Below are 27,042 nucleotides of genomic sequence, written 5' to 3' on the forward strand. Positions count from 1 at the left end.
CATAAAGTCATTACTATTTAACTGTGAAGGAATAAATAGATTGGGTGGCGTCTGGTTATTTTATTTGGTTTGTGGATATGCTCGGCCCTGGCAGTTTTTAGAGCCTGTCTATAGCTGGACATACTGTTTTTCCATGCAATTCTAAAAACTTCCAAGTTAGTTTTTCTCCATTTGCTATGAGTTTCTTTCTTGACAGAGTGGGTATTACTGTTATACCATGGCACAGTACGTTTTTCTCTAACCTTTTTCAATTTGATGGGGGCAACAGCTTCTAATGTATTAGAGAAGATAGTGCCAATGTTGCCAGTCATTTCGTCTAGTTCATGTGTATTTATGAGTACACAGAGCAGTTGAGAAAAAGCAGGCAGGTTATTTGTGAATCTGTCTTTGGTGGCTGGAACAATAGTTCTGCCCGGATGATAACGCGGAGCCATATAGTTAATATCAGTAATACGCAGAATGCACGATACAAGGAAATGGTCAGTAACATCATCACTTTGAGGTACGATATCTATATCATTGAGATTGATTCCATGCAATATAATTAAATCTAACGTATGATTTAAAATGATGAATGGACCCGGTGACATTTTTCTTGACTCCAAAAGAGTTTATTAGGTCAGTAAACAAGTCCTAATGCATCATTTGTATTATCAGCGTGAATGTTAAAATCTCTGACAATTAGCACTCTATCAATGGTAACCAATAGGTCTGAGAGGAAATCTGCAAATTCTTTTAGGAATTCTGTATACGGCCCTGGTGGTCTATACACAGTAGCCATAGCAAGAGATACAATAGATTTCTTTTGCATATCTGACAGTCTAACTTTAAGCAGAAGTATTCTGAATGATTTAAACCTGTATCCTGTTTTCTGGGTGTCATAACCTGGTTTAAAGGCTATGACAAAAAAGAGGGGTTGAATCAAAATATAATATATTTAACAAGCAAAGCAATAATTAAACACAAACGCAGGCAAAAAAGCAACATAAAAGGTGGTGCACGGGAGAGATTAACTCCCCACACACACCCAACAGGGGAAATTTATAATGAGGAAAGACTCCAGGCCCAGGTGTCCTCCATCGGCATTTAGGCTGCAGCCCCTCCCCACTGAAACACAGAAAAGAAAAAAAACACACAGCAGGCCGTCACAGGGTAACACTGAGAATATCACTATACAGGTGCTGGTCATATAATTAGAATATCATCAAAAAGTTGATTTATTTCACTAACTCCATTCAAAAAGTGAAACTTGTATATTATATTATTCATTACACACAGACTGATATATTTCAAATGTTTATTTCTTTTAATTTTGATGTTTATAACTGACAACTAAGGAAAATCCCAAATTCAGTATCTCAGAAAATTAGAATATTATGAAAAGGTTCAATATTGAAGACACCTGGTGCCACACTCTGCCAAAGCTCCAGCACACAGTGCCAAAGCTTCCAGTACCTGGTTTAAGGACCATGTTATCCCTGTTCTTAATTGGCCAGCAAAATCGCCTGACCTTAACCCCATAGAAAATCTATGGGGTATTGGGAAGAGGAAGATGCGATATGCCAGACCCAACAATGCAGAAGAGCTGAAGGCCACTATCAGAGAAAGCTGGGCTCTCATAACACCTGCGCAGTGCCACAGACTGATCCACTCCATGCCACGCAGCATTGCTGCAGAAATTCAGGCAAAAGGAGCCCCAACTAAGTATTGAGTGCTGTACATGCTCATACTTTTTATTTTTATACTTTTTAGTTGGCCAAGATTTCTAAAAATCCTTTCTTTGTATTGGTCTTAAGTTATATTCTAATTTTCTGAGATACTGGATTTGGGATTTTCCTTAGTTGTCAGTTATAATCATCAAAATTAAAAGAAATAAACATTTAAAATATATCAGTCTGTGTGTAATGAATGAATATAATATACAAGTTTCACTTTTTGAATGGAATTAATGAAATAAACTTTTTGATGATATTCTAATTATATGACCAGCACCTGTATATTGTTGCAACACCTCTGCCATGACCAGTCTGACGGGCCTAATGCTTATAACAGTAGTTCGCTGGAGTAGTCTCATTTAGACCAATATAATCATTTGGTTTTAGCCAGGTTTCAGTCAAGCGTGTACATCAAAACTATTATCTGTGATCATTTCATTTACAATAACTGCTTTGGGTGTGAGTGATCTAATGTTTTTGAGCCCAAACTTTAAAATTTGTTTTTGTTCATTTACTTTACATTTTTCTGGTTTAATCACGATCAGATTTTTTCTTGATCCTAAATTAAATCTATATTTTGACCTCACTATTCGGGGAACAGACACAGTCTTAATAGATTGGACAGCGCAAGTACTTCTATCATTTAAGCGGTTAGAACCATGATGAAAAGCCATCATAGCAGTTATATGAGAATTGGCTTACTAGTCATATGGAGCATAGTGTCCTGGAGATGTTGTCCGACAGGAGTTCTGCTCTGACTCTGCTGGGGTGCAGGCCATCAGCGTGAAAAAGCCAAAGACGCTCACAGAAAAGATTCCAATTATTAAAAAAGAGCAGTTTCTGTACTTTACACCATGACAATAACCATTCATTTAAAGCAAAAAGTCTCCTGAAGCTTTCATGTCCTTGTCGATATGTGGGAAGCGGTCCTGACATGATGATCGTCGCCACGGGCGTTGTGCTGCGCACCATCTCAATCAGGATCCTTTGGCTTACGTAGCATGGACGTGTCAGACGATGGAGTCTCCGATGATCATAGTGTCGCGTTCCGTCTCGCGGAGGGGAGTGAAGCGGTTCTGGGTGGAGATCTCGAAGACTGGAGGTGGCGGAGGGGGAGAGGTCGTCGCCCAGGCCCTGGCTTGCATCCTCCTCCGCTGCGGGTGTACTCAGGGTCCATGGTGTCCCGGGGCCAGAGTGAAGGACATCTGGGAAGATCGCGTCCTGGGTGCACCGGGCCTATGCAGAGAAACACACTGAGTAGAGGTGGTGGGACTATTAGCAGCGCGCTGTATACTTATCCCGGACTTGTGAGCGTCAGCAAGGGAGGTTTCCAGCACGGCTCTCCGCTCTCTCAGCTGGGCCTGCCTCTCCTCCAGGTCACGAATCTGCTTCTCCATGGCCTTGAGCTCGCTGAATGCAGCTCATACGTGTCTTCACCTGCACTCAAAGGTAGACATACATCCGCCATTAAAGCAAGTAACAGTGAGTAAAGCAATGGTAATGTGTGTGAATAGAGTATTAGCAATGCACACGCGATTAGCGGTTACCACGCTGGTGATGCTAACGGGCTATAAGCTAATAGCGGACTCTGGAAATCAAAATAAAACTACTGATAACAAGGCGCTCTGATTGTTTTTGTTGTAGAATATCATATAGGATATATTCACATGTTATAGAAACGAAAATGATGGTGTATAAAATAGATTTTAAAATAAAAAAATAGATGATAAAGAATTAACGTGAGGGAGCACAGACTCAAAACACACGACACAAAACAATGGTAACAAAAATAACTCTCCTAAATGAGAGTAAGCCTACAACACTTAATTAGTTAAAGACATACACTTTACTATCAAACATGGTACCAGACCATCAGATCTTTTTTTCTAATTGGTTTGGTTTGGATGTTATCCCAACTCCAAATGTTTGATTATATCCTTAATATATAGCTGTTTTCACATCCAGTTTGATTTTCTTTTATGTTTGCATGTCTTACTATTAGCCATGATTATTCTGCTAATTAAAAGGCTTTTTATAGCTATGCATATTACCAATATTTTATTAGTCACTTAGTCGCAAAAAAAACAAAACAAAAAAACAATCCACATGAAGTGGTGAAATCACTCAGTCCGTGACAGACAAATTGTTAATGGCTGGTCTGTGTGGTAATATAGCACATTGGGCAGGACATCCATGTGAGATATGTATGTAATAGCAACTTTACATGGCAGCTCAATCTAATGTTAGCCTAGAAAAAAGTGCGCAGGTCACGTGTTTTTGCAGAGTGTGGAAGTTGAACAGTAGCGCTTGGGCTACTGCATGACAGATGGAGGCGCTGCTGCGATCATTTGCTCTTAATATACTTTGTCATTTTTGGTCATACAGGATAAGAGTAATGCATCTTTTGTATCTGTAAAGACTCTACGTTTATTTGTGTGCACTCAGAAAAGCAACAAAATGTTGCGCTTTTGTAAAATAATTAAAGCAAACAGGATGCACTTTCTGTCGTCTCGGACTCTGTGAACTTGAGTGCATCACTTCGAAATTCTGTGGATGCTTGCCTTATTACAAAATCTATAGAAAGTGAAACTTTTAAATGAACCAATTCAAACAGAAATCAAATATTATTTTTATATTTATATATAAATATTATATTTGCCGGGTGCGCTGTGGAAAGCCTTTTTTGCGTGCGCTTGAGCACTTATTAAGCTATGTAGGCAATTAAAGGCTTATTATTATGATTTATATGGTTTATTAATAAAAGTGTGACTAATAGTCGACTAATGCTTAAAATGAACGACTTCTAGTCATTAGAAAACAAGATGGCGGCGTGTCCACACACAGTGGCTTCTCTCTCTTCCATCAGAACAGTGTTTTTGTGGTTTTTTGTCCTGTGAGTCACAGTGTTTTTGTACGTCTTCATTGCGTCTACCTGTCTTTAAGCGCACATGCAGTCGTGAGTTTCTGTTCGATGTCGGCAGAACCACTTATTTAGAGTTAAACTCTGCGCATGCCGAAGAGCTGCGGGATCTCGGTCTGCTACGGAGGCCTTCACCATCACCGACCCCACTGCTGCATCTCCCCCACAGCGGAGACAGCACAATCGGCGTGAGAGGAAGCAGAAGAGGGGTAAGCGGGGAGGTATCTAGGCTACCCTTACCAAAAAGTAGTATACTTCAAGTTTATTTTATTAAGTATACTTAAGTATAGTTCAAGTATATTTAGACTTTTTTTAAGTATAAGTCAAGTATACTTAAATGTCATTTTAAGTATATTTCTGAGAAGTACATAAAGCCCATTTCTGAGAAGTAAATAAAAAGTAAACTAAAAGCATACTTTCCTATTTTTTGTTTAAAAGAAGTATACTAAAACAACACTTGAATAAACTTCTTTTTCGTAAGGGTAGGCTAATGGCTAACCCACACAAGCCAGATATCCCCACCATCGTACTGGCTAATGTACGCTCTTTGGACTAAACTGGACTACATCCGATTATTATGCTCAACTCAGAGGGATGTAAGAGACTTTTGTGTGTTTGTGTTCATGGAAACATGGCTCAGCAACAGCGTTCCAGACTGCTCTCATTGCTGGAGGTAAATCACGAGGCGGCAGGCTTTGTGTTTACATCAATGATACGTGGTGCCGCAATGCTGTTGTGGTCTGCAAACACTGCTCACCCCTGGTGGAGTTTATGATTATTAAGTGCCGGCCGTTCTGTCTACTGAGGGAATATACAGTCATACTGCTCATTGCTGTATACATTCCTCCCAGTTCCAGCAGCAACAACAGGAGTGAGGCACTGAATGAACTGTACCAGCACATCAGTGAGCAGCAGACAGCCCACCCTGATGCTTTTCTCATCTTGAACGCTCGTTAAAGTCACCAAACTAGTTCACAAACAGATACAAGTGTGGCCGGAAGGGTCGTCAGAGGTTTTCAAAACTGTTTTGACACCACTGACAGATGATGCCATCGCCACTACCCTCCACTCAGCATTCACACATCTAGAGAAAAAAGACTCATAGGTCAGAATGCTGTTCATAGACTTCAGTTCAGCATTCAACACAATCATCCCTCAACAAACTGGTCCAGCTGGGGCTCAACACTTCGCTGTCTAACTGGCTGTTAGACTTTCTGACTGGAAGACCTCAGGCAGTACGGGTCGGCAGCAACACATCCAGCACCATCACACTGAACACTGGGGCCCCCCAAGGATGTGTGCTGAGCCCCATCCTCTTCACTCTGCTGACCCACGACTGCACACCATCACACAACTCCAACCTCTTTATTAAGTTTGCGGATGACACGACTGTGGTGGGTCTCATTAGCAACAGAGATGAGACAAACTACAGGAACAAGGTGAGCCACCTGGCCGGGTGGTGCAGTGACAACAATCTCTCTCTGAACGTGGAGAAGACGAAGGAGATCGAGAGTATCCTGACTAGCTGCATCACTGTGTGGTATGGCGCCTGCAACGCATCCTGCCGGAAGACCCTTCAATGCATAGTGAGAGCAGCTGAGAACATCGTTGGTGTTTCTCTCCCCTCCCTCCAGGACATTTATGGAGCCTGTCTCACCCATAAAGCCCTCTGCATTGCAGGTGATCCCACCCACCCATCACACAGCTTCTTCAGTCTGCTGCCATCAGGGAGGAACTGTGGAGTCTCCAGGCCAGGACCAGCAGACTGAAGGACAGCTTCATTCATCAGGCTGTCAGGAAGCTGAACTTGCCCCCACCCACCCTCTTTTTCCCCATGCACTACTGAACTCTGAACCTCAGTCCCCCCACCAGCTCCCACTAACACACTGGGACCTGCACCAGTCACTTTGTGCAGCATTGGTCTGCTCACTACCTCATTCAGCAGTTAACTGTCCTCATTCAACTATCTCTCCTGTCAGTTTAAATAAAGAACTGCTCTCTGAGATTTTTGACACTTTAATCAGACTGAATAAGCTTTTTTGCACTACAATCATTTAGGGCTGGGCGATATATCTAACGATATGATCATGCGCATCTAGTCAGTAAATCTGGCTCCCTGATTACCGCTAAATCGCCATCACCTGCTTTCAAATGGAGCAGCATTTTTAATAGACAGAGCTGTAGTTCACTGACAAGCTACGCAATATTGCGTTCATTATCGCAGATGTATCGCCTTCGATAATGAACGCGATATTGCGTACCTTGTCAGTGATCTACGGCTCTGTCTATTAAATGCCGCTCCATTTGAAAGCAGGTGATGGCGATTTAGCTCTAATGAGGGAACCGGCTTTACTGACTAGATGCGCATGATTATATCGTTAGATATATCGCCCAGCCCTACAATCATTATATATGCACTGTTTACTTCACAGGTTTGCACTCTATCTGCCATGTGCCTTGTGCCGTTACTTATCTGTCTTTTTACATGACCTATTTGTATATTTGTGTAGTTGTACTTTATATTTTATCTATATTTAATGTTCTACTGTTAGTGTTATCTGTATGCACCAAGGGTCTGAGAGTAATGCAATTTCAATTCTCTGTATGTACTGTACATTGAAGGAAGAATTGACAATAAAGCAGACTTGACTAGTCAACCAGAAAAATATTTAGTCAAAGTCAGCCCTAATGCATATTGACTAATTGTTTATGAGAAGCATACATATAAGGGGCTGACAGTTAGCTGAATATATAGCCTACTTGTATAATAAGTGACACTTAGCCTGCATTTTAAAATCTTTATTTAAATGTGGCAATTAACATTTTTATTTTAAAACCTTTATTTGAATATGGCAACATAATATTGCGCTCTACAATAATTCTAGGAATAAATCTCTGACAGAGACTTTCAGCCAATCACTGTGTGCATAGTTAGTAAGTATGCTGACATCATCCATAGCAACGAGGTCAACCTCTTAGGTTAAGACTTGTGTCTATTCCTTAGTAAAAGTTTGTCTCAGCAGCTTTGTGAATGGGTTTTAAGAAAAAACTCTTAGCTAAAACTTTTACTGCTATTTAGGAAAACTCTTAGTGGTAAGATAAAATGTTTTGTGAATACGGGCCCAGGGGTGCATCCTTGCTCCTGGAAATCTACCTTTCTACAGTTCAGTTCCAACCCTGATTAAACAAAACTGTCTGTAATTATCAAGTGCTCCTTCAGATCCTAATTAGTTGGTTCAGGTGTGTTGATCAGGAACAGGGTTGGGCACCCCTGTTGTAGATTAATAGTGTGGGCAAAGGAGGGCTGCCTGTGCAGGGCCAGCACTAAGGGGCCAACATTTTACCAATGAGCAAAATCTCAGAGGCGCTGCACTGGCTTTTTTGCAGGGATAGTTTATCCCATGCCTTCTCAATCTCACTATGACGATCTGGAAGGAATGAGAGGCTCACGGGAGCTGGGTGATTATGTCAAGAAAGAAATTGCTTATCAAGTCTACTGCGATCAAGTTCCCCTTTTTTGTGCCTCCACTGTAGGTCTAATCTAGCAGAGGCTCGATCCATAACCTCCAACAACTTATCATACGTGGGACAGGCAGGCTGAGAATGCTCAGAAATATCCTCTTTTATGTCACGATTTTTACGTCACGCATACCATAGCGGACACTAGTGGACTGGCGCACGCGGAAAGTATAACACAGGCTAAACTCGTCAGCAAGCTCCATCTGCGATCCCCACGATGTCAGTCTCCTCGCTGTCTTGGTAGTGGCAGGTCCCAAGCTGTGGGGGGCAGATGATTGTCCCAATTCCCTTGAGAAAAGGGACAAATGAGAGCAGAGCTTTTTCAAAGAAAAACGCTTACAATGAACGCACTCTGTTCCCTCAAGAGTAGAGCGTGAAAATACTTTTCACAAAATATTGTTTGTTTTGATGCCTTTTGCAAGACATTGCATTTTTTCATACTTTTTATCTTCAGAAAGATATTTCTTCCTCACCATATTTCATGAGAACTGTGACTTGCTTAATGTGGAACAACCTCTTCAAGTAGGGTTTCCATTTACCTAATAAGACCTGGCAAACTATTGAACAAACCTGTCTGAGATTGATACCAGTTATCTAAAAAAAAAGAGGTGAAAAACCACACAACCAAAAATCTGACACTTTATTGTACCAAAATCCTATTGATATATCACTTGCATAATAATTTGGAACGCAGTGTAGTGAGATAAGCCTACTCCTCTCCTGAATTAGAAAAAAAAGCTATTCTAGTCTTCAGTAATGCGAAGACAATATTTGAGGGTGTACACGCAATATCTGAGAGAGAGCAGAGACAATTAATAAAAGAACAATGTATATTTAAAAGGACATGTCCAGTTTTGTGAGAGTGGAGAGATTCGTCCTCACACATTACATGGATCACGTCACATTATGCGCTCTTGATATTTGTCATATATCATGATACAGAAACCGCCTAAAATTAAGTATAAAGAGGAGAAGAAAGCAGCCCTAGGCAGCTGCACATGCCAGGATCCGCCACTGCCAGATGCTGTTAGAAATTTTATAAAAACAAGCCTATCACCAGACATCTGGTGGGGGGGCACCTGGGGTGGCCAGCCAAATTATTATTTGGATCATTTATTTGGACTCCTGCATCATCTGGTGTCAGATAGCGCTGACACGGATCCGCACACTTCCTAAAACGCTTGACAACAGACATTGTCTTACCAAATCACTTCAGAAACAGATTCGACCCTGAAGACAAAAAAGAGGATGACGTATTCCCCAGTTAACCTTTTATAACCGCAGGCATTATTGTTCACGTCATAGGCTGCCCCCTGCCAATGTCATGTTCATTGACTTTTTTTTTCATTCATGCTTCAGACTCTCCCTGCGTCTCAATGTTCATACTATCCATCCTTAATAGTGTGTGAGTTTAGAATAAGTGTGTCCCAAAGCATAGCATGTTGAAGAGAGTATGCCAAAAGTCCCCAGATGGTTTACTATTTGAGGTCGATTTTTGAAGTATGGATCCATGTACACTCCAATGGCTAAAATTGCCCACAATCCATTGCGCTTTGGAAAAGGATTCAGTACAGAACTACAAACACAAATAAAATGCATTAGAAAATCTACAAATGTGGCGTATGCGCACGATCAATGGTTAGGTAGAGAGGTTTACAAAAAGGGGTTTGAGTTACTAATAATCAACATTTAACCTGGTGAAAATGTATATTTCATCTGCAACAGCAATGTGAGCTTTTATAAACATCCATTTGGTCGTTAACTTTTAAATGCATCATTATGCAGAAAATTTGAGCAGAGTTCTCCACATGAAAGACCGACTGGCAGATCAATGAGCTACTTCTTTTCATCTCCAGTACCGTAGAAAGCTAAATTAAACGAAATGTGGACGATGTTAACTGTGACAAGATGATTGACAGGCCAGTTTACAGTGACAGGGTGCGTGCAACAGGTGCGACAGAGCTGTCCTTTAAAGACACAATTGTGTGACGTGATAATATGTCCCAAAGATTGCCTACTCTTCAACTACACACTCAAAAGTGTGTACTTTTTCTTCACTAAAAGAGTACATACTTAAGGGCATAGTGTAAGTAGGAACATTGAGATGCAGGGATAGTCACGCTGAAGGCGCTCCCCTAGCGCCCTCTAGAAGACGAAGTGTAGAGGGAACAAATGGTTCATGCACTTGACAAATGGTCATGAACTTGTTGATTATTCATTATTCATGTATATAGTCTTCAATGACTCTCTTTCTCTCGCTCTCTCTCTCTCTTTCTCTGTTGTTGCTTCAATTCTCTCACTCACATCTCTACAGTAGGCTATGCATTCTTTCTATTCTAAATAACTGGAGAGAGACAGCCAGAATCTCAGTCAAAAGTGTAGCATCCAAACTATTAATGACAGTAGCCTGCTGCAGTGAATTAATTAAGTGCAGACAAGACAAACAGTTCTTACTTTTTTTTTGTGGATCAGACACCTACTAGAGGCACCATTAAATCACTTCACACTTTTAACAGTTATTGAATGTTTCAAACATATTTAAGTAATTAAAACAGCATCTTCTTTCTCTTAGGAGTCTCAACAAACTCCCAATCAGTTGCAATGGACTGTTCCAGTAAGGAAGAAGTAAGTAATAGATCTTCTTTCCTTCATAAGGCAGATTTTCCTAATTATCTTTGCAAATTATTTTTCTTATGAGAGTTTCAGAAACATATTTGGATTTAAGTGAATGTCTCGACACACCTAAGTTTGTATGCCACTAACTTCGAAAATACTTTCAAATAAAGGAAAGTCCAAATGAATCTCCCAGTGAAGATGCTGGAGACAAACAGCAAATATTTCCACATTCTTCTGAGTCATATCAAAAGGAAGAAGTTGCCAAATTACAAGGTAACAAAATTACTCTAGTATCATATTTAAGCTCTAATGAGATGCTGGCCATAGTTTACATTAAAATGTAAATGTTGCAGACATGTTGAATTTTTTTTTCCCCCAACATTTATTAAGTTGGCTTGAGAAAGCCAACTTACTGATCTACTATTTAAACTTATTATTATTATTATTATTCTTTTTCTGAGACTAAAATTTCTGACTCTAACTCCTCCTAGAGCTTTAAACTCTACAGACTTCAAACTCAGCCCAGCTCTTCAGACTGATCTCGCCGGGTGTGCTATATCTTTTCTAACTGATCAGACTTATGGTTTCATAAAAATGAAGATTAAAAATCATAAAAATCCCATAGACTTTTATTGACGGAATGTTCAGATGAGCCAAGCTCCAACTGTCAAAAATTCAAAACTAAACAAACTAAACCCCATTAGACTCCATCAAGCTTCGCTTCTATGTACTATTTCTAATCCATTTAAACTCATTCAAACTCATCTATCTAATATTTCTAATCTATCTATCTATCTATCTATCTATCTATCTATCTATCTATCTATCTATCTATCTATCATCTGACTCTATCTATCTATCTATCTATCTATCTATCTATCTATCTATCTATCTATCTATCTATCTATCTATCTATCTATCTATCATCTGACTCTATCTATCTATCTATCTATCTATCTATCTATCTATCTATCTATCTATCTATCTATCTATCATCTGACTATCTATCTATCTATCATCTGACTCTATCTATCCTATCTATCTATCTATCTAATCTATCTATCTATCTATCTATCTATCTATCTATCTATCCTAGCAACATGCTAATAATGTTAGAAACATGCTAGTCACTCGCTAATCATGCTAAAAAAACATGCTAGCGACATGCTAGTCACTCGCTAATCATACTAAAAACATGCTAGCGACATGCTAGTAACTCGCTAATCATGCTAGAAACATGCTAGCGACATGCTAGTAACTCGCTAATCATGCTAGAAACATGCTAGCGACATGCTAGTCCTCGCTAATCATGCTAAAAAACATGCTAGCGACATGCTAGTCACTCGCTAATCATGCTAGAAACATGCTAGCGACATGCTAGTAACTCGCTAATCATGCTAGAAACATGCTAGCGACATGCTAGTCCTCGCTAATCATGCTAAAAACATGCTAGCGACATGCTAGTCACTCGCTAATCATGCTAAAAAACATGCTAGCAACATGCTAGTAACTCGCTAATCATGCTAGAAACATGCTAGCGACATGCTAGTCACTCGCTAATCATGCTAGAAAACATGCTAGCGACATGCTAGTCACTCGCTAATCATGTTAAAAACATGCTAGCGACATGCTAGTCACCCGCTAATCATGCTAGAAACATGCTAACGACATGCTAGTCACTTGCTAATCATGCTAGAAACATGCTAGCGACATGCTAGTCACCGGCTAATCATGCTAAAAACATGGTAGCGACATGCTAGTCACTTGCTAATCATGCTAAAAACATGCTAGCGACATGCTAGTCATTTGCTAATCATGCTAGAAACATGCTAGCGACATGCTAGTCACTCGCTAATCATGCTAAAAACATGCTAGTGAAATGCTAGTGACATGCTAGTCACATGCTAATCATGCTAGAAAAATGCTAGTGACACTGCTAGTAACTTGCTAATCATGCTACTGACATGCTAGTCACTTGCTAATCATGCTAGAAACATGCTAGTGACATGCTAGTAACTTGCTTATCATGCTAGTGACATGCTAGTCACTTGCTAATCATGCTAGAAAAATGCTAACGACATGCTAGGTCACTCGCTAAATCATGCTAAAAACATATTAGTGACATGCTAGTCACTTGCTAATCATGCTAAAAACATGCTAGCAACATGCTAGTCATTTGCTAATCATGCTAGAAACATGCTAGCGACATGCTAGTCACTCGCTAATCATGCTAAAAAACATGCTAGTGACATGCTAGTCACTTGCTAATCATGCTAGAAACATGCTAGCGACATGCTAGTCACTTACTAATCATTGCTAGAAACATTGCTAGCGACATGCTAGTCACTCGCTAATAATGCTAAAAACATGCTAGCGACATGCTAGTCATTTGCTAATCATGCCAGAAACATGCTAGCGACATGCTAGTCACTCGCTAATCATGCCAAAAAACATGCTAGTGAAATGCTAGTGACATGCTAGTCACATGCTAATCATGCTAGAAAAAGGCTAGTGACATGCTAGTAACTTGCTAATCATGCTACTGACATGCTAGTCACTTGCTAATCATGCTAGAAAAAATGCTAGCGACATGCTAGTAACATGCTTATCATGCTAGTGACATGCTAGTCACTTGCTAATCATGCTAGAAAAATGCTAACGACATGCTAGTCACTCGCTAATCATGCTAAAAAACATATTAGTGACATGCTAGTCACTTGCTAATCATGCTAAAAACATGCTAGCAACATGCTAGTCATTTGTTAATCATGCTAGAAACATGCTAGCGACATGCTAGTCACTCGCTAATAATGCTAAAAACATGCTAGTGACATGCTAGTCACTTGCTAATCATGCTAGAAACATGCTAGCGACATGCTACTGACATGCTAGTCACTTGCTAATCATGCTAGAAACATGCTAGCGACATGCTAGTCACTCGCTAATCATGCTAAAAACATGCTAGTCACTTGCTAATCATGCTAGAAACATGCTAGCGACATGCTAGTAACTTGCTAATTATGCTAGCAACATGCTAGTAACTAGCTTATCATGCTAGAAACATGCTAGTAACTTTGCTAATCATGCTAATGACATGCTAGTCACTTGCTTAATTAAACTTCTTAAACTTTTCAAACTTCAAACTTCAAACTTTTCAAACTTTCCAAACTTTTTAAACTTTCTGTTCAGGCTTTCTCAAGCCAACTTAAAGTTTGTCTTGACAAACTTTTTTATCTAGTCTATATTTACTATTATTTAGTTAAATGTGTTCAATTGGCTTTACTGTCTTCCTTAACAAGTTGATATCATGTTATGTTTTTTGGCTCAAATTTAAACCAAAATTGAACCTAGATTTTTTTTTTTACATATTTCTGCACTGTAAAAAAAAATGTAATGTGCTATTTACTTAAAATTATGGTAAAAAAAATTATGGTAACTTCAAAAAAATAATATCACTATTACACTAATATTATTAGTGAAATGGGCTCATTTATTTTCTCAAAAGTGTGTGATTTTGAGTAAGGTCAGTTTGTATTTCAGTTTGAAATATTTGGTACAGTTAAAAGACTATATACAGCTAAACAACTCAAGTAGGAAAAAAATCATAACTGCACTAGAATAAACAAAGCAACACTCATCAAACACAAAATCATGCCTCATTACAGCAGTACACGCACCCTAACCATAATCCCTACTCTTCTGCACAATGATAATGACAAAAATTGAAAAATAAAAAATAAAAATAACTCTTTCAAATGTCAAACATAACTGAACATGAAACATTTAACTCAAAAACACATAAAATAGCACTTAATTTCAATAGTTACTCTCCATATCCATTCATATGCAAAGCATGCTGGGAACTAACGATCACCAAAATAAAAACTGTAATTGAGCTAATTCTCTTAAAATAAATAGGTAGCTGTAACGTTTGAGCCTGAGAGACGTGAGATGTGCGGATCCATGTGCAAGCTTTTATTGGTCAGAGACGTGGTCATAACAGGCATGGGTCAAACAATGGCAAACAGGTATTTAGAGGGCAAGACACAAGAATAATCCTAGGGCAAGCGTGGGTCTTCGATGAGCGAACAATATCCAGACAGGGTAATCCAAAGGGTAAATCCAAAAACACGAAAGCAAGAATCAAAACCAAGGCAAGGAAACAAGACAACATGGGCTAAACAATACTCAGCAGTGAATGGTGGTGTGAGACTGAGTTATATACTGTTAGGATAATGAGGTAACGAGGAGGGAGGAGCTAATCAATTACTATAGAAACTAATAAGATGGACAAAGGAACACAGAATCAATGGGGAACAAGAACATTTCAAAATAAGAGTCCACAAAACCAAAGACAGGGGAACATACACTGGGATTCTGACATACCCGACCCCCCCCCCCCCCCCCCCCCCCCAAGGGGCGGATTGCAGATGCCCTTATGCAATGTAGGAGGGCGGGTGGAGCGGAACAGGGGGAGGGACGGAGGGCCAGGTCCACGTGGAAGTGGAGTGGCCAGGGACCGAGGCAGAGCCGGCAGAGCAGGAAGCCAGGGTGGAGCCAATGGCACTGGAGCCCACCAGGGAAGAGCAGAGGACCACCACAGCCGAGCAGATGGGACAGAAGCCCACCAGGGAGGAGCAGATGGGGCCGGGACCCATGGCAGAGAACGGGGCCAAGGGAAAGCAGAGACAGACAACACATGGACAGTGTTGTTCATGGACAGCCTCCATTGCCATGACAGGACGAAGTTTCACAGGTGGATACTACTGACACCTCTGGAGGTTCTGCAGTGGATGCCGCCACCTCTGGAGGTTCTACAGCAGTACCCTCAGTGCACAGGGAGAGCTCAGTAATGGTCTCTCTGATCGTGACATGACAGACTGAGAGTGTATTGCTGGGCGCCACCACCGCGCAAGGAGCTGAAGTGAGCGCCGCCGCCTCGGGAGGTTCTGCAGCATTGGCCGCCACCTCTGGAGAAGCTGCAGCAGGTGCCATCACCTCAGGATGAACAGATGAGACACAGTGATCAGCTGTCAGCTGATGACGACACTCTAGAAGATCAGCTGAGATGTGACAAGGCTCTGGACGATTGGCTGAGATGTGACGAGTCTCTGGATGATCGGCTGAGACGTGACAAGGCTCTGGACAATCAACTGAGATGTGACAAGGCTCTGGACAATTAGCTGAGATGTGACGAGTCTCTGGATGACCAGCTGTGACGTGCCGAGACTCTGGATGATCAACTGAAAAGTGACGAGACTCTGGAAATTCAGCGGCGATGTGACTTGACTCAGGAAGAGCAACTGTGATTTGACTTGACTCTGGAAGGTCAGCGGTGACTTGACTTGTGAAAATCAGCGGTGACTTTACTTGACTACTGAAGATCAGCTGTGGCTGCCATTTTGAAATCAGGCTCAGCTGTTACCGTCATTTTGTGCTCGTGCTCTAGTGCGGCTGCCATTACATGAATGAGTGCGTTCGATGAGCGAACAACATTCAGACAGGGTAATCCAAAAACACGAAAGCAAGAATCAAAACCAGGTAAACAATCCAAAACAAACCACAAAGGCCAGACAAGGCAGGATACGAGACAACATGGGCTAAACAATTCTCAGCAGTGAATAATGAGGTAACGGGGAGGGAGGAGCTAATCAATTACTATAGAAACTAACAAGATGGGCAAAGGAACAAGGGAACACAGAATCAATGGGGAACAAGAACATTTCAAAATAAGAGTCCTCAAAACCAAAGACAGGGGAACATAGACTGGGATCCTGACAGTAGCCTTTTTTCTCAATTTTATCAGCTTAATCAGTTCCTCAATTCAAGCATCAAACCTACTAAAGTTTCCTTGAAAATTACAAGACCCATGATTTATTTTTGACAGTTATTGTGAATGATTCACAAGAATCAATTGTGCATGTTATTCAAAAGAAAAATGATAAGATGACTGTTTGTAGCCCTTCTTAACTATCCATGTTGTTGAATCACATACAGAATGCGATGGTAACTGCATACCTATACTGACTGTGATAAATTAGTCAGTACTGGCAATACTTTGTCAAAACTGCTTTCAGATACTGAAAATTTATGATTTTTGTTTACACAGATGTTCCTGCACCAGGTGAAATTTTAGTGCAGCTTATTGGGACCAGTTCTGTTATTCTTGCTTGGGACAGTCCAGACAACATATCTTCATTTGAGTTGACTTGCTTCAGTCCTACAATTACAAAGACCTTTACTGTCACCAATGCTACAGCCACAGAAGTAGAAGATCTGTGTCCAGGGACTGAATACACGTTCAGTCTTGTTTCAGTTTCAGCAAATGGAGATCGAAGTGTCGGAGTTGAAGTGACTGCATGCACCAGTAATTGTCTTGCATTAACTTAAAATTTTATGAGATGTGTAATTTGTGACTTAAAAAAAGTAGCAAAATAAAGAAGTATTTATTTATTTATTTCACAGGGCCAGTTCCACCTGACAAATTCAAGGCTGAGAATGTGGGACCCACATCAGTTACTCTTATTTGGGATGCATCTGGCTGTGAAGACAAGAAGTTTCATGTAGTCTGCTGCCAGAATGGCAGAATCATTCATGAAGAGACGACAGAATCAAGCAGTGTGGTTTTCAGTGACCTAAGTCCTGGGAATAAGTACTCTTTTTACAATACAATAGTGCTTCCAAATGGCATTCGAAGCAAAGAAGCAGTCACATACGCTCAAACCAGTTAGTATGACATATTTGACTAAAAATTGTCTTCTTAAGTTCTTCATTTTGTAGTATTACCAAAACATGAAATTATCAAATTATGAATTAAAATACTTGCTTTTTCAACAGAAACAAACATTCAGAGCCTCTTACAGGATTTGGGGTTGGAGCAATACTACCCAAACAAACTCTCACTCAGCAATGTGCTACAGATTGACACAAGGTCAGTGACAGATGAGCCAGCCCAGTCTCTATCATCTTTACCATGGCTGTTCCTGAAGAAACTGATGATGGTGAATGTGACTGCGAGAAGTGTCAAATATTCATGTAATGACAGTGAAGATTGGTCAAACTTAGATATTTACAATGATACATTTGATTTCCTTAATGATCAGAACAGCAGTGTGAACCCTTTAGACATAGTGACAGCGCTCTTTTTTTGTTCAGATGGTTTCCTCCAACAGGAAATGGTCTCAAAAATGTCAATGTGTCAGTTTTCTGTGCCTTTGCTCCTTCCAGAATCTGATTCTCAGTGTATGTACATGCTTTGGGCCATGAGAGATATTGTGAAGAAATTTAGACCTCATTCATTGTCAGACCCAAGAGGCTTTGTGGAGGAGAGAATTGTTCACTCTGAGCTCCCTCTAGTATCCTTTGTTAGACTTGGAAATTGCAGCATTTCTAAATCTCAGATCTTAAACAAATTGCTCAGCAACCCCCAACAGTATCATGACACTTTTGTACATCGTGATATGGATTGCGGAGACATTCCAAGAAAGATATCAAATGGATTAGTGGAGATGAGTTGGTATCTACCTTGTGGAAACAAAAACATTGATGTTTTTCCTGAACCTGTGGCTGTTGCAAACTTGAGAGGTGACATCAATGCCTTTGAAACACAGTACTCCTTCTTATGCCAGACCTCCACTGCAGTTTTTGTGTTCTTTGACAATCTAGACACAAACTACAAGTTACTCACCAACCAACATGCTAAAGCACAGTTTTTTTTAGTGGGCAATGTACAAAGCAAAACATTTGATTTGGAGCAGCTGAAACGGGCAGCCTTTGAAATGAGTTTGAAGAAAAACAACGTAATTCTGAAAACCAATCAAAATGATGCACATTTTGTGAAAACTCTGCATTCTACAGTAAATTACATACTTAATAATGTCCCAAACAGAGCGTGTCTGGAGGAAATGGACACCATAGCACATGAACTTGGAATTCAAGTTGATGAAGACATCAAAGAATGTCAGAGAGCAAAAAATAATGTGCATGTCTTGACGAAAAGTATACAGGATACACTGCAGTTCAAAGAGAATCAGCTTCCCCTTCAGGGTAAAATATGGAAAGATTTGGCAAAACTGGAAAAAGAGGAATGCAGACTCCGGAAAGCTGGTGACCAAAACATAGAGACATACAAAAGTGATCTCCAGATTAAAAAGACTGAACTCAGGAAACAGCAAAGTAAATATGATATCTCAGAGGCCATGTCCTGTTTTGTTAGTGCATTATCAAGCTCAAACCAGGAGAGGTCCTACTTCTTAAAGTGGATGCGGATGAACCTTGACAATCTCTCCCGAAAAAGCCTCTCTAGCCTCCGAGAGCAATACAAAGAAAAGTGTCAGCAACTGTTAGAAAACAAAGAAGAAATTATACAGCTTGATCAACAAATTTCTAACAGCTCTTTAGGAATAGAGCACTTCCTGCGTGAAATGGGCCAACTCTATGAAGCTGCAGTGTTGCTTCCTGAAAACGAAGAATCACGTCTACAAATGCTACACTTACCCCGGCTATGTGCTGAGCTGATGTTGGATGGCTTCCCTCTGGAGCTTGTTGATGGAGATGCATCAAATATTCCCCTAAGGTGGGTGAGTGATGTGCTCCAGTATCTGGACACTTTGTTGCAGCCAAATAATAAAATCATGGTGGTCACAGTTTTGGGAGTCCAGAGCACAGGGAAGTCCACCTTGCTGAACACCATGTTTGGAGTTCAGTTTGCTGTCAGCAGTGGAAGATGCACCAGAGGAGCTTTTATGCAACTAATTAAAGTCACAGAGGAAATCAAAAAAGAACTTGGCTGTGATTTTTTAGTAATAATTGATACTGAAGGACTGAAATCCCCAGAGCTGGCAAAACTAGATGAAAGCCATGAACATGACAATGAATTAGCCACACTTGTTGTTGGATTGAGTGACATCACAATCATCAACATTGCAATGGAGAATTCCACAGAGATGAAGGACATTTTGCAGATAGTGGTCCATGCTTTCCTCAGAATGAAGGAAATAGGTAAAAAACCTAAGTGTCAGTTTGTCCACCAAAATGTTGCTGATGTATCAGCCCATGACAAGAACATGAGAGACCGAAAACTTCTGCTTGAGCAGCTGAATGAGATGACAGAGGCTGCAGCTAAAATGGAGAACAAGGAGGAGTATAAATTGTTTACTGATGTGATGGAGTATAATCCAGAGACTTGCAATTGGTATATCCCTGGGCTTTGGCATGGAAATCCTCCAATGGCACCAGTGAACGCTGGCTACTCTGAGGCTGTCTATGACCTTAAAAAGAACATGATTGATGTAATTGGAAAATGCAAACACAAAACACCTGGAAACAACATATCAGAATTTTTGGAGTGGACAAGAAGCTTGTGGAATGCAGTGAAATATGAAAATTTCATATTTAGCTTCAGGAATAGCTTGGTGGCTGATGCATACATGAGACTGTGTACAGAATTCCATAAATGGGATTGGTCTTTCAAGAAGGATATGCACTCTTGGTTAACAGTAGCCGAAATCAGAGTGTCAAATTTTGAGATAATCAAACATAAACAAGAAAAACCATACCAAAAACATCTAACAAACAAACTGAAACAGAGCTGTCACAAAGCTTGACTCGTTGGAAAAGATCACCATGGAAAACCTTTCCAAATACTTTGAACAAACAGAGGGTCATGTCTATCTTGTGGAAAAGTACAAAGAAGACTTTGTGAGCAGTGTAAAATCTCTCAGGAGGGAAACCGAGAGCTCTTTGCGGACACAACTTGAGGCAACAGTGGAAATTAGGAGAGCAATGAACAATATGAATAACATCAAGAAAACATTCACTGATACAATGGAGAAAAAAGTGCTGGGCCTACTGGAGGACTTGCGCAAAAACAACAGCTCAAAATGTGATGCACATATGACAGATGAGCAGCTTGACAGATTTTTTGACCAAATATGGCAAAAAACCATAAATGAGCTGTTGTTTACTGGATTGAAGCAAAGAAATATATTCGATTTAGTTTTCAAGCAACTTCGAGAGAACATGAAACAGAAAGGAAGCTCTGTTGCAGAGCAATTAATGACAGTGAAACTGAAAGATCAAGGAAGAGAGGAGTTTAAAATCACTAAAGATGTCTTTTATAAAAGGTGGATTAAACGTATGACCAATAACAACTCTGCAGTGGATCTACAGAAATTAGCAGATAATATTATTCAGACATGCTCTCAGTTTGTCCTGGACAAGACGGCAAAGCATTCAGATTACCATGACACCTACATTCAGGAAATCCTAAACATAATTGATGAAAGATTGACTACTCACAAAAAGATAGGATTTTCAGACAAATTTGAACTGTCCCTAAAATTGCACATTTGTGGGATGTCTGCAAGAGAATTTCAACACATGCATGAATGCTTCATTAAGGATAATGACCCACATAGATGCCTTGATCAGTTTAAAGACAAATATCGCAATGATTTTAAAGACCTGTTCCATGATCGTGATCAGTGTCAGAGAAAGGCTGAAGAATTCACCACACTGTGCTTGATGCCTGCAGTTGAGACATTCATTTACAGCTCCTTGGGTCCAGACATTGTTGACAAAATGCTTCAGGGAAAAAACGCATTTCAATTCAGCACTCGTGCATTTTTCCAGTACACACTCTTAAAGCAACTTTTGAATGAAGACAATTTTGAACAGTATGTAAAATACATCAGCTCTTATGAATGTTTTGTTAAAGTCTGGATATTAGATCGAATCACTGAACAGTTTTCGAATGGCCAAGAAGTTTCTGAGTTGGAGGAATGTCACCTAAGAATAATCACCAAGGAAATACTAGAAGCTGTCAAAATGGCACAGAATGAAACAAATGAAGATGGCATCAAGGGATTTATACAATGCATATGCAGGAAGCTTGGACAAAAGCTAATAATTCCCAAAGATGCCCTAGAAACAGTGATGATCCTAAACAACGCATCTCAAGAACCATTTGCTCGCTGTCTAAACAATTCTGTAAAAGAAATGGAACAGACACTAAAGGAACAGTTGAAGAAAGTCAACATACAGGGCAAACTGTCCAAACTCAAAATGAAACCCCAGGATGAGCTCTTCAAGCGAGTGTTTGGATGTGGGAAACAGTGCCCATTCTGCAAAGCTCCATGTGAGGCTGGTGGGGAAGCCCACACTGATCACTTTGCTTCAGTACACAGACCTCAGGGACTTGGTTCCTACAGAAAAAATAGCTCTAAAACATTAGTGACAAATATTTGCTCAACAAATGTCCAGAGTGAAAAACATTTTATTTGTTTCCAGACTAATGATAAAAGACATCCTTACAAAAAATACAGAGAAATCTTTCCTGACTGGCACATCCCAGCTGATGCTAGCATACAGGCCTCAGATTACTGGAAAAACGTGTTGGCCCGTTTCAACTCTAAGTTTGCTGAAGAATACAATGCTCGTCCTGCTGATATACCTTTGACCTGGAAATTCATCACAAAGCAGCAAGCTGAGAACAGTTTAAAAGAGTCTTTCAGCATCAAATAAACAATTCTTTTCTTTCACAACTATAGATCCAGTGATTTGGCTGCACTCTCACACTCAGTCTACAAAAATATACATTGGTAATATGACCACCAAAACCACTGACTGCTCTTTGTGATTGAAAAATGTTATTGATTACTTCTGAATAGTTTCAGCTGATTTCTGTTTGATGTCTGACTATGAATTTCTGTAATTATTATTCAGTAGTTTATTATAACTTTCTCTATATAAACCTTGCTTTTCATTTGCACTTGTAACACATAAGTGAATCACATGGTGATCTCCTGATAGTGTGTTGATCATTCTGTTTATGACAATCAGATTAATATTTACTGTTATTTTGGTCAAAGAGGACATTTTCATCAAAGTTGTTGTTGGGAAATACACTAAAGGTACAGCAGCTTATTGCAGTTAATTCATGTATTACTTCCAATAAAATGAGTCATTTAGATGATTAGTAGTTTGATGAGAAGGAAACAGAGTCTGATATCTGGCTATGAATTTCTTTAATGTTCCCCAGATCAGAGTCACAGCATACAGTGTGTAATAACTTCTAAATAAAGAGAAATATCATAACCTTATTTATATATTTTTACTTTTCTTCTTTTAAAATCCATTATTAACATGTTTTTCATCAAGTGTGTCATTCTGATTCTGAACATGTATAGTAAAACAGGGCAACAGGTGTAAATTTGCTTTAGGACCCAGTAAAATGTGTTTATTTTCTTAGAGGAATAACATGTGCTTCATTTATTCAGTCTTCATCTTTAAACCATCAGACTTGACATATTGAGATCCTTGCACGCTCTTTATGCCATCTTTAATTTGGCATTATATCGCTAGATGCTTAATTCATTCAAAAATAATAAAATGTATACTTAAGTGTATAAATGTGACCATAAAACAATACTTTCCCCCTATTTTAGATGTCTCATAAAATCTCTACCACCTTTTGGTAAGAATTCAATGCTACAAGTTCATGGTAGATGAAAGACTTTTCACATCCTCCATGGTTTCCAGTGCTTCTTTTGCTTAAATAAACTGGACATTCGAGTCCATCTCCATATCAAAGATTTTTGAAAAATGGCAGGCTTTGTATATGAAACGAACAGCTAATCATACTTGTGCAGAAATATGACTAGCTGATGATTCAAGTGATACTGGTATGCTACATAATACACAATCTCATTATGCTCAAATATAAGAGTAATACATCATCTCCATCCACAGATCTAAAAATTAAAAGAAGCAGCAGAAAGTGAATTTAACAAATGAGATTCATCAATTTTGCTGGTGGCTGAATTATAACTTGCACCTGTTGTCCTGACCACAAAGTATTTCAAATTTCATTAGACCAGAAAAAAATGAAACAAAAAAACAAACCATTAAACAAGTAACTGAATATTTACAAATATTTTTAGTTGATTTGTTCTTACACTTAAAAATGTACAGTTTTTCTCTATTTATCCTTCTCTCACTGTACGCCTAACTGAAGACCCAATGAATGGCTCGTAATGGATGTAGAGTCTTTATTCTGTATGTACCACAACATCACACTCTAGTGGTGGAGCGTACAAAAACAAAGAAGAGAAATAACAAGAGTCTGAACTCATCTCTTAAAACAGTATTGATTATTAGAACTGAGGTTGTTTTGTACACAGCTCTAGTTAACTCCTCATAGTTTGTTTAAAATGGAGTTCAGTTATACCTACAACCACACAGAAGTCCACAGATGGTACATATCCACAGGTCCAAAATACACTCTCGGATCTCCAGAATGTATCTGCAACTGAAGTGTGTTTATTGTCCAGTTGTTGTTGTTTTCAGTCCACACCGCAGAATAAAGTTCTGTTTTCATGGCATACTGAGCCTCCAGTATGTTTGCTCAGCAATGCTTGTAAAGCCTGTTCATGTTTTAGTACATTGAGCAGCATACTGGCATTCTTGATCCATCGTGATGGTCCTGGGCATCTCTGACTCAATACACTGGCAATCTGAGCCAACAGTGAGACATTTCCGGATTGAAACGGTCATCCTCCCTTGACACACAGCAGTGGTAGAAAAATATGACTAACAAGGCATGAACCAAACATAAGTGATTGTGTTAATTTCACAGATACTGTCCTGTGATTCTGAGCCATTTGTTCTTTAACCTGAACATGTATTCTGGAGAAACTATCTGTAAGATTTGTCTACATATAGATCTGGTTTTCCGCAACCACTATTTGCTGTGCTTGTCATAACCAAAAAGGTCAGGTGTGTGGTGCAGATAGATGTGAGATATGTAGAGATGTGGGTAAACTGATAATATGAGGTGCTTCCAGGCTTTTCCTATAGCACAACATATAACTATTCTGTATGTAAAATGGCACAGAGCCAGGTATGTTTTTCTGAAGGAATGATAGAGGGCCACAGATGAGGGAATCTGCAAATTTTGTGTTATGAGACTTGAACTAACTCAGAAGTCTACTTTTCTCTCTCTTGTTGTGCCTCTCTGTCACATATGCTCTTAACTCACACATTCACATTAACACAAATGCACAGGACACCTTGCTATTGCCTAGAAAACACACTCTTTATGTGTGCACACGCACAAATACACAAAAAAGATGCTTATTAAACTTGGTTGTCAAAAACCAAATGATGTTTAACTGAAAGAGCAAGGACAGAGATAGAACTAGAGAGGGAAAAGAGAGCTACAGAGAGAGAAAGACGAGCTGAGGTGTAAGAGCATCATATTTATGCAACTGCCCGGACCATCACAGATGGCTCTGGTAGAGCCACTACATGGTTGATGGTCAAATAATAGCACCAACAACTGCATATGAATGTTAAAAATCATTTAAAAGAATACTGCCAATAGCTTTCCTTCTGGATGTGGTGGGAGGATACCTTCCTATAGAGTGGTCAGAATGAGCTAATGCTGATGAAAACACCACTGGGGAGAAGGCTATTGTAGGCATTTTAAGCAAGCAAACTTAAAAAAAAAATGCAAATAAGCTGTGGGAGTTTACAGCTCAGGGTCCTTCTTGGTGCTTTAAAATATTTCATGCATAGATCCCACCGAGCAATCCATGTAAATATATATTTATATAATTCTTTTATATATTTGTCTTTATATTTATACATAGAAAAATCTTCCTAGGAAACAACACATAGCCAAGTCAAATATGTGTGATAAAATGACACAAACATAGCAGAGCGAGAGCGAAAGAAAAAGGAGGAGGTTGGCACTTTTGATTTCGTCTTCTGTCAGATGCTGTCATTTTCTCTCATTCTCTGCGTCTTTTGTTACAAGGTATGATTTAATACTTGACACTGGACTGCAGGTAAACACAACACATCCAGCTTCCGTCTTTTATCGAATGCCCCTGTAAAACATAATCCAAGAACACAGATCACATTCGGACAGAGAGTGATGGGCTTGTAATGGAATAACAAAGGAGAATGACAAAAAGGATTGATGAAATCTGCACTCTGCCAATTTAGTGAAAGAAGAAAAGTGGGAAAATGTCATCACTGTCAATCACTGACGCCCCATTCCTTTAAGAACAATGTGGAAAAACAAACAGCAAGTTACGAGTCACTGCCAACCAAATCTGTTGCTCACCGTAGAGTCCATAAACAGAGCTCCTCTAGTCTATACAACTTCTACAAAACCTTTGACTGTGTCTATGAGAACGCCAACAGGATGCATTGTCACTGCTCTAGGCAGCTGAACCGAGAGCATCTTAAGTTTAGGAGCTTGAAAAGGTGGACAGACAGAGAAAACTGGATATGTATGAGAGCTAGTCCTCTCTTTTGGGGGCTCTACTATACACGTGTGGTGGAGTGAGGGTGGGGTAAGGTGTTGTTGTGGCCGGTGGTTGTAGGGAATGTGTTGAAGGCATGGAGGGGTTGCATGCCGGTGATGGTGCTAGGAATCATGGTGATAGTATTAGGGGTCATGAGTGGAACATCATCGGGCGCCCGCCTCAGTGCCAATGTGTAGTCGGGTGGGCAAGCGGGGCGTAAAATATCATGCGGTCGCAATGGCTCCATGTCGTGGTGGGCGTCGTGCTCCGAATGCTTCATTTGCAGGGACATGATCTCTTCCTCTTGGCTGTGTGCTAAGTCATTAGCAGGGATGCCTCGTTGCGGGGATAAGCGGTGCCGTCGCATCTCGTGCCGTTTGTCGCGCTTGTAGTAAAGTGCGGCGAAGGCAAGGATGTTGAGAAAGAGGAGTGATGCCCCAACAGCTACCGTCACGCTCAGTTCCGTAGAGTAGTCCCGGGTGTCACCTGGGAAGGGAGGGAATCGAGGGGGCTCTGACCCATCTGGGTCCGATTCTGTAGGGAAGGTTGGGATGGGATGGCGTGTCGTACGGGGTACCTGACCCTTCCTGTGTGGGGTACGGGCGGTTCCTGGAGGCAGACGGGTTGTGGCGGTGCTGAAGACCTCCTCGTGAAGGTTGTGGAGGTGAGGAACCAGTTCCAGCCAGAAGGCAACCTTATTTGCTCGGTAGTTGTCCCGGATGCGAGGCTTCAGGCCAATGTGGAGATACTGCTTGTCTTTAGAGTTGAACTTGGTCCAGATCACTTCCTCAAAGCGGTTTGGCTTGGTGTGGATGAACTTGGTGTCCTGAGGAACAGGCAAGTTGGGATCCCTAGAGAAAACAGATATCTTATGTCAAAAGGGTATTTTAATGAATTCCACACCATGGGTTGTAATTTTTGAAATTGAGAAGCCTTTTTAAATTCTCGAATCAGGAAT

General features: G+C 40.1%; 2 protein-coding genes across 3 annotated transcripts in view; one reads left to right on the forward strand and one right to left on the reverse strand.

Annotated features, from left to right (window-relative positions):
- The window catches only part of LOC109058638 (interferon-induced very large GTPase 1-like), a 29,140-nt gene extending 6,502 nt beyond the window's left edge, over positions 1–22,638 (forward strand). Inside the window, 6 exon segments of the mRNA XM_042759745.1 lie at positions 10,727–10,779; positions 10,941–11,043; positions 16,880–17,137; positions 17,236–17,496; positions 17,608–20,353; positions 20,355–22,638. Of these exon segments, the coding sequence (XP_042615679.1) occupies positions 10,756–10,779; positions 10,941–11,043; positions 16,880–17,137; positions 17,236–17,496; positions 17,608–20,353; positions 20,355–22,293 (5,331 nt within the window). The 5' untranslated portion in view covers positions 10,727–10,755 and the 3' untranslated portion in view covers positions 22,294–22,638.
- Positions 22,639–22,779: 141 nt separating this feature from the next.
- LOC109058635 (neuroligin-2-like) overlaps positions 22,780–27,042 on the reverse strand; it is a 168,475-nt gene continuing 164,212 nt past the window's right edge. For both annotated transcript variants that reach the window (XM_042759747.1, XM_042759746.1), the window contains one exon: positions 22,780–26,935. In XM_042759747.1, coding sequence (XP_042615681.1) covers positions 26,104–26,935 — 832 coding nt within the window. In that variant the 3' untranslated portion in view covers positions 22,780–26,103. The remainder of the gene's footprint in view (positions 26,936–27,042) is intronic.

Source organism: Cyprinus carpio, chromosome A7, assembly GCF_018340385.1.
Source record: "Cyprinus carpio isolate SPL01 chromosome A7, ASM1834038v1, whole genome shotgun sequence".
NCBI lineage: Eukaryota > Metazoa > Chordata > Actinopteri > Cypriniformes > Cyprinidae > Cyprinus > Cyprinus carpio.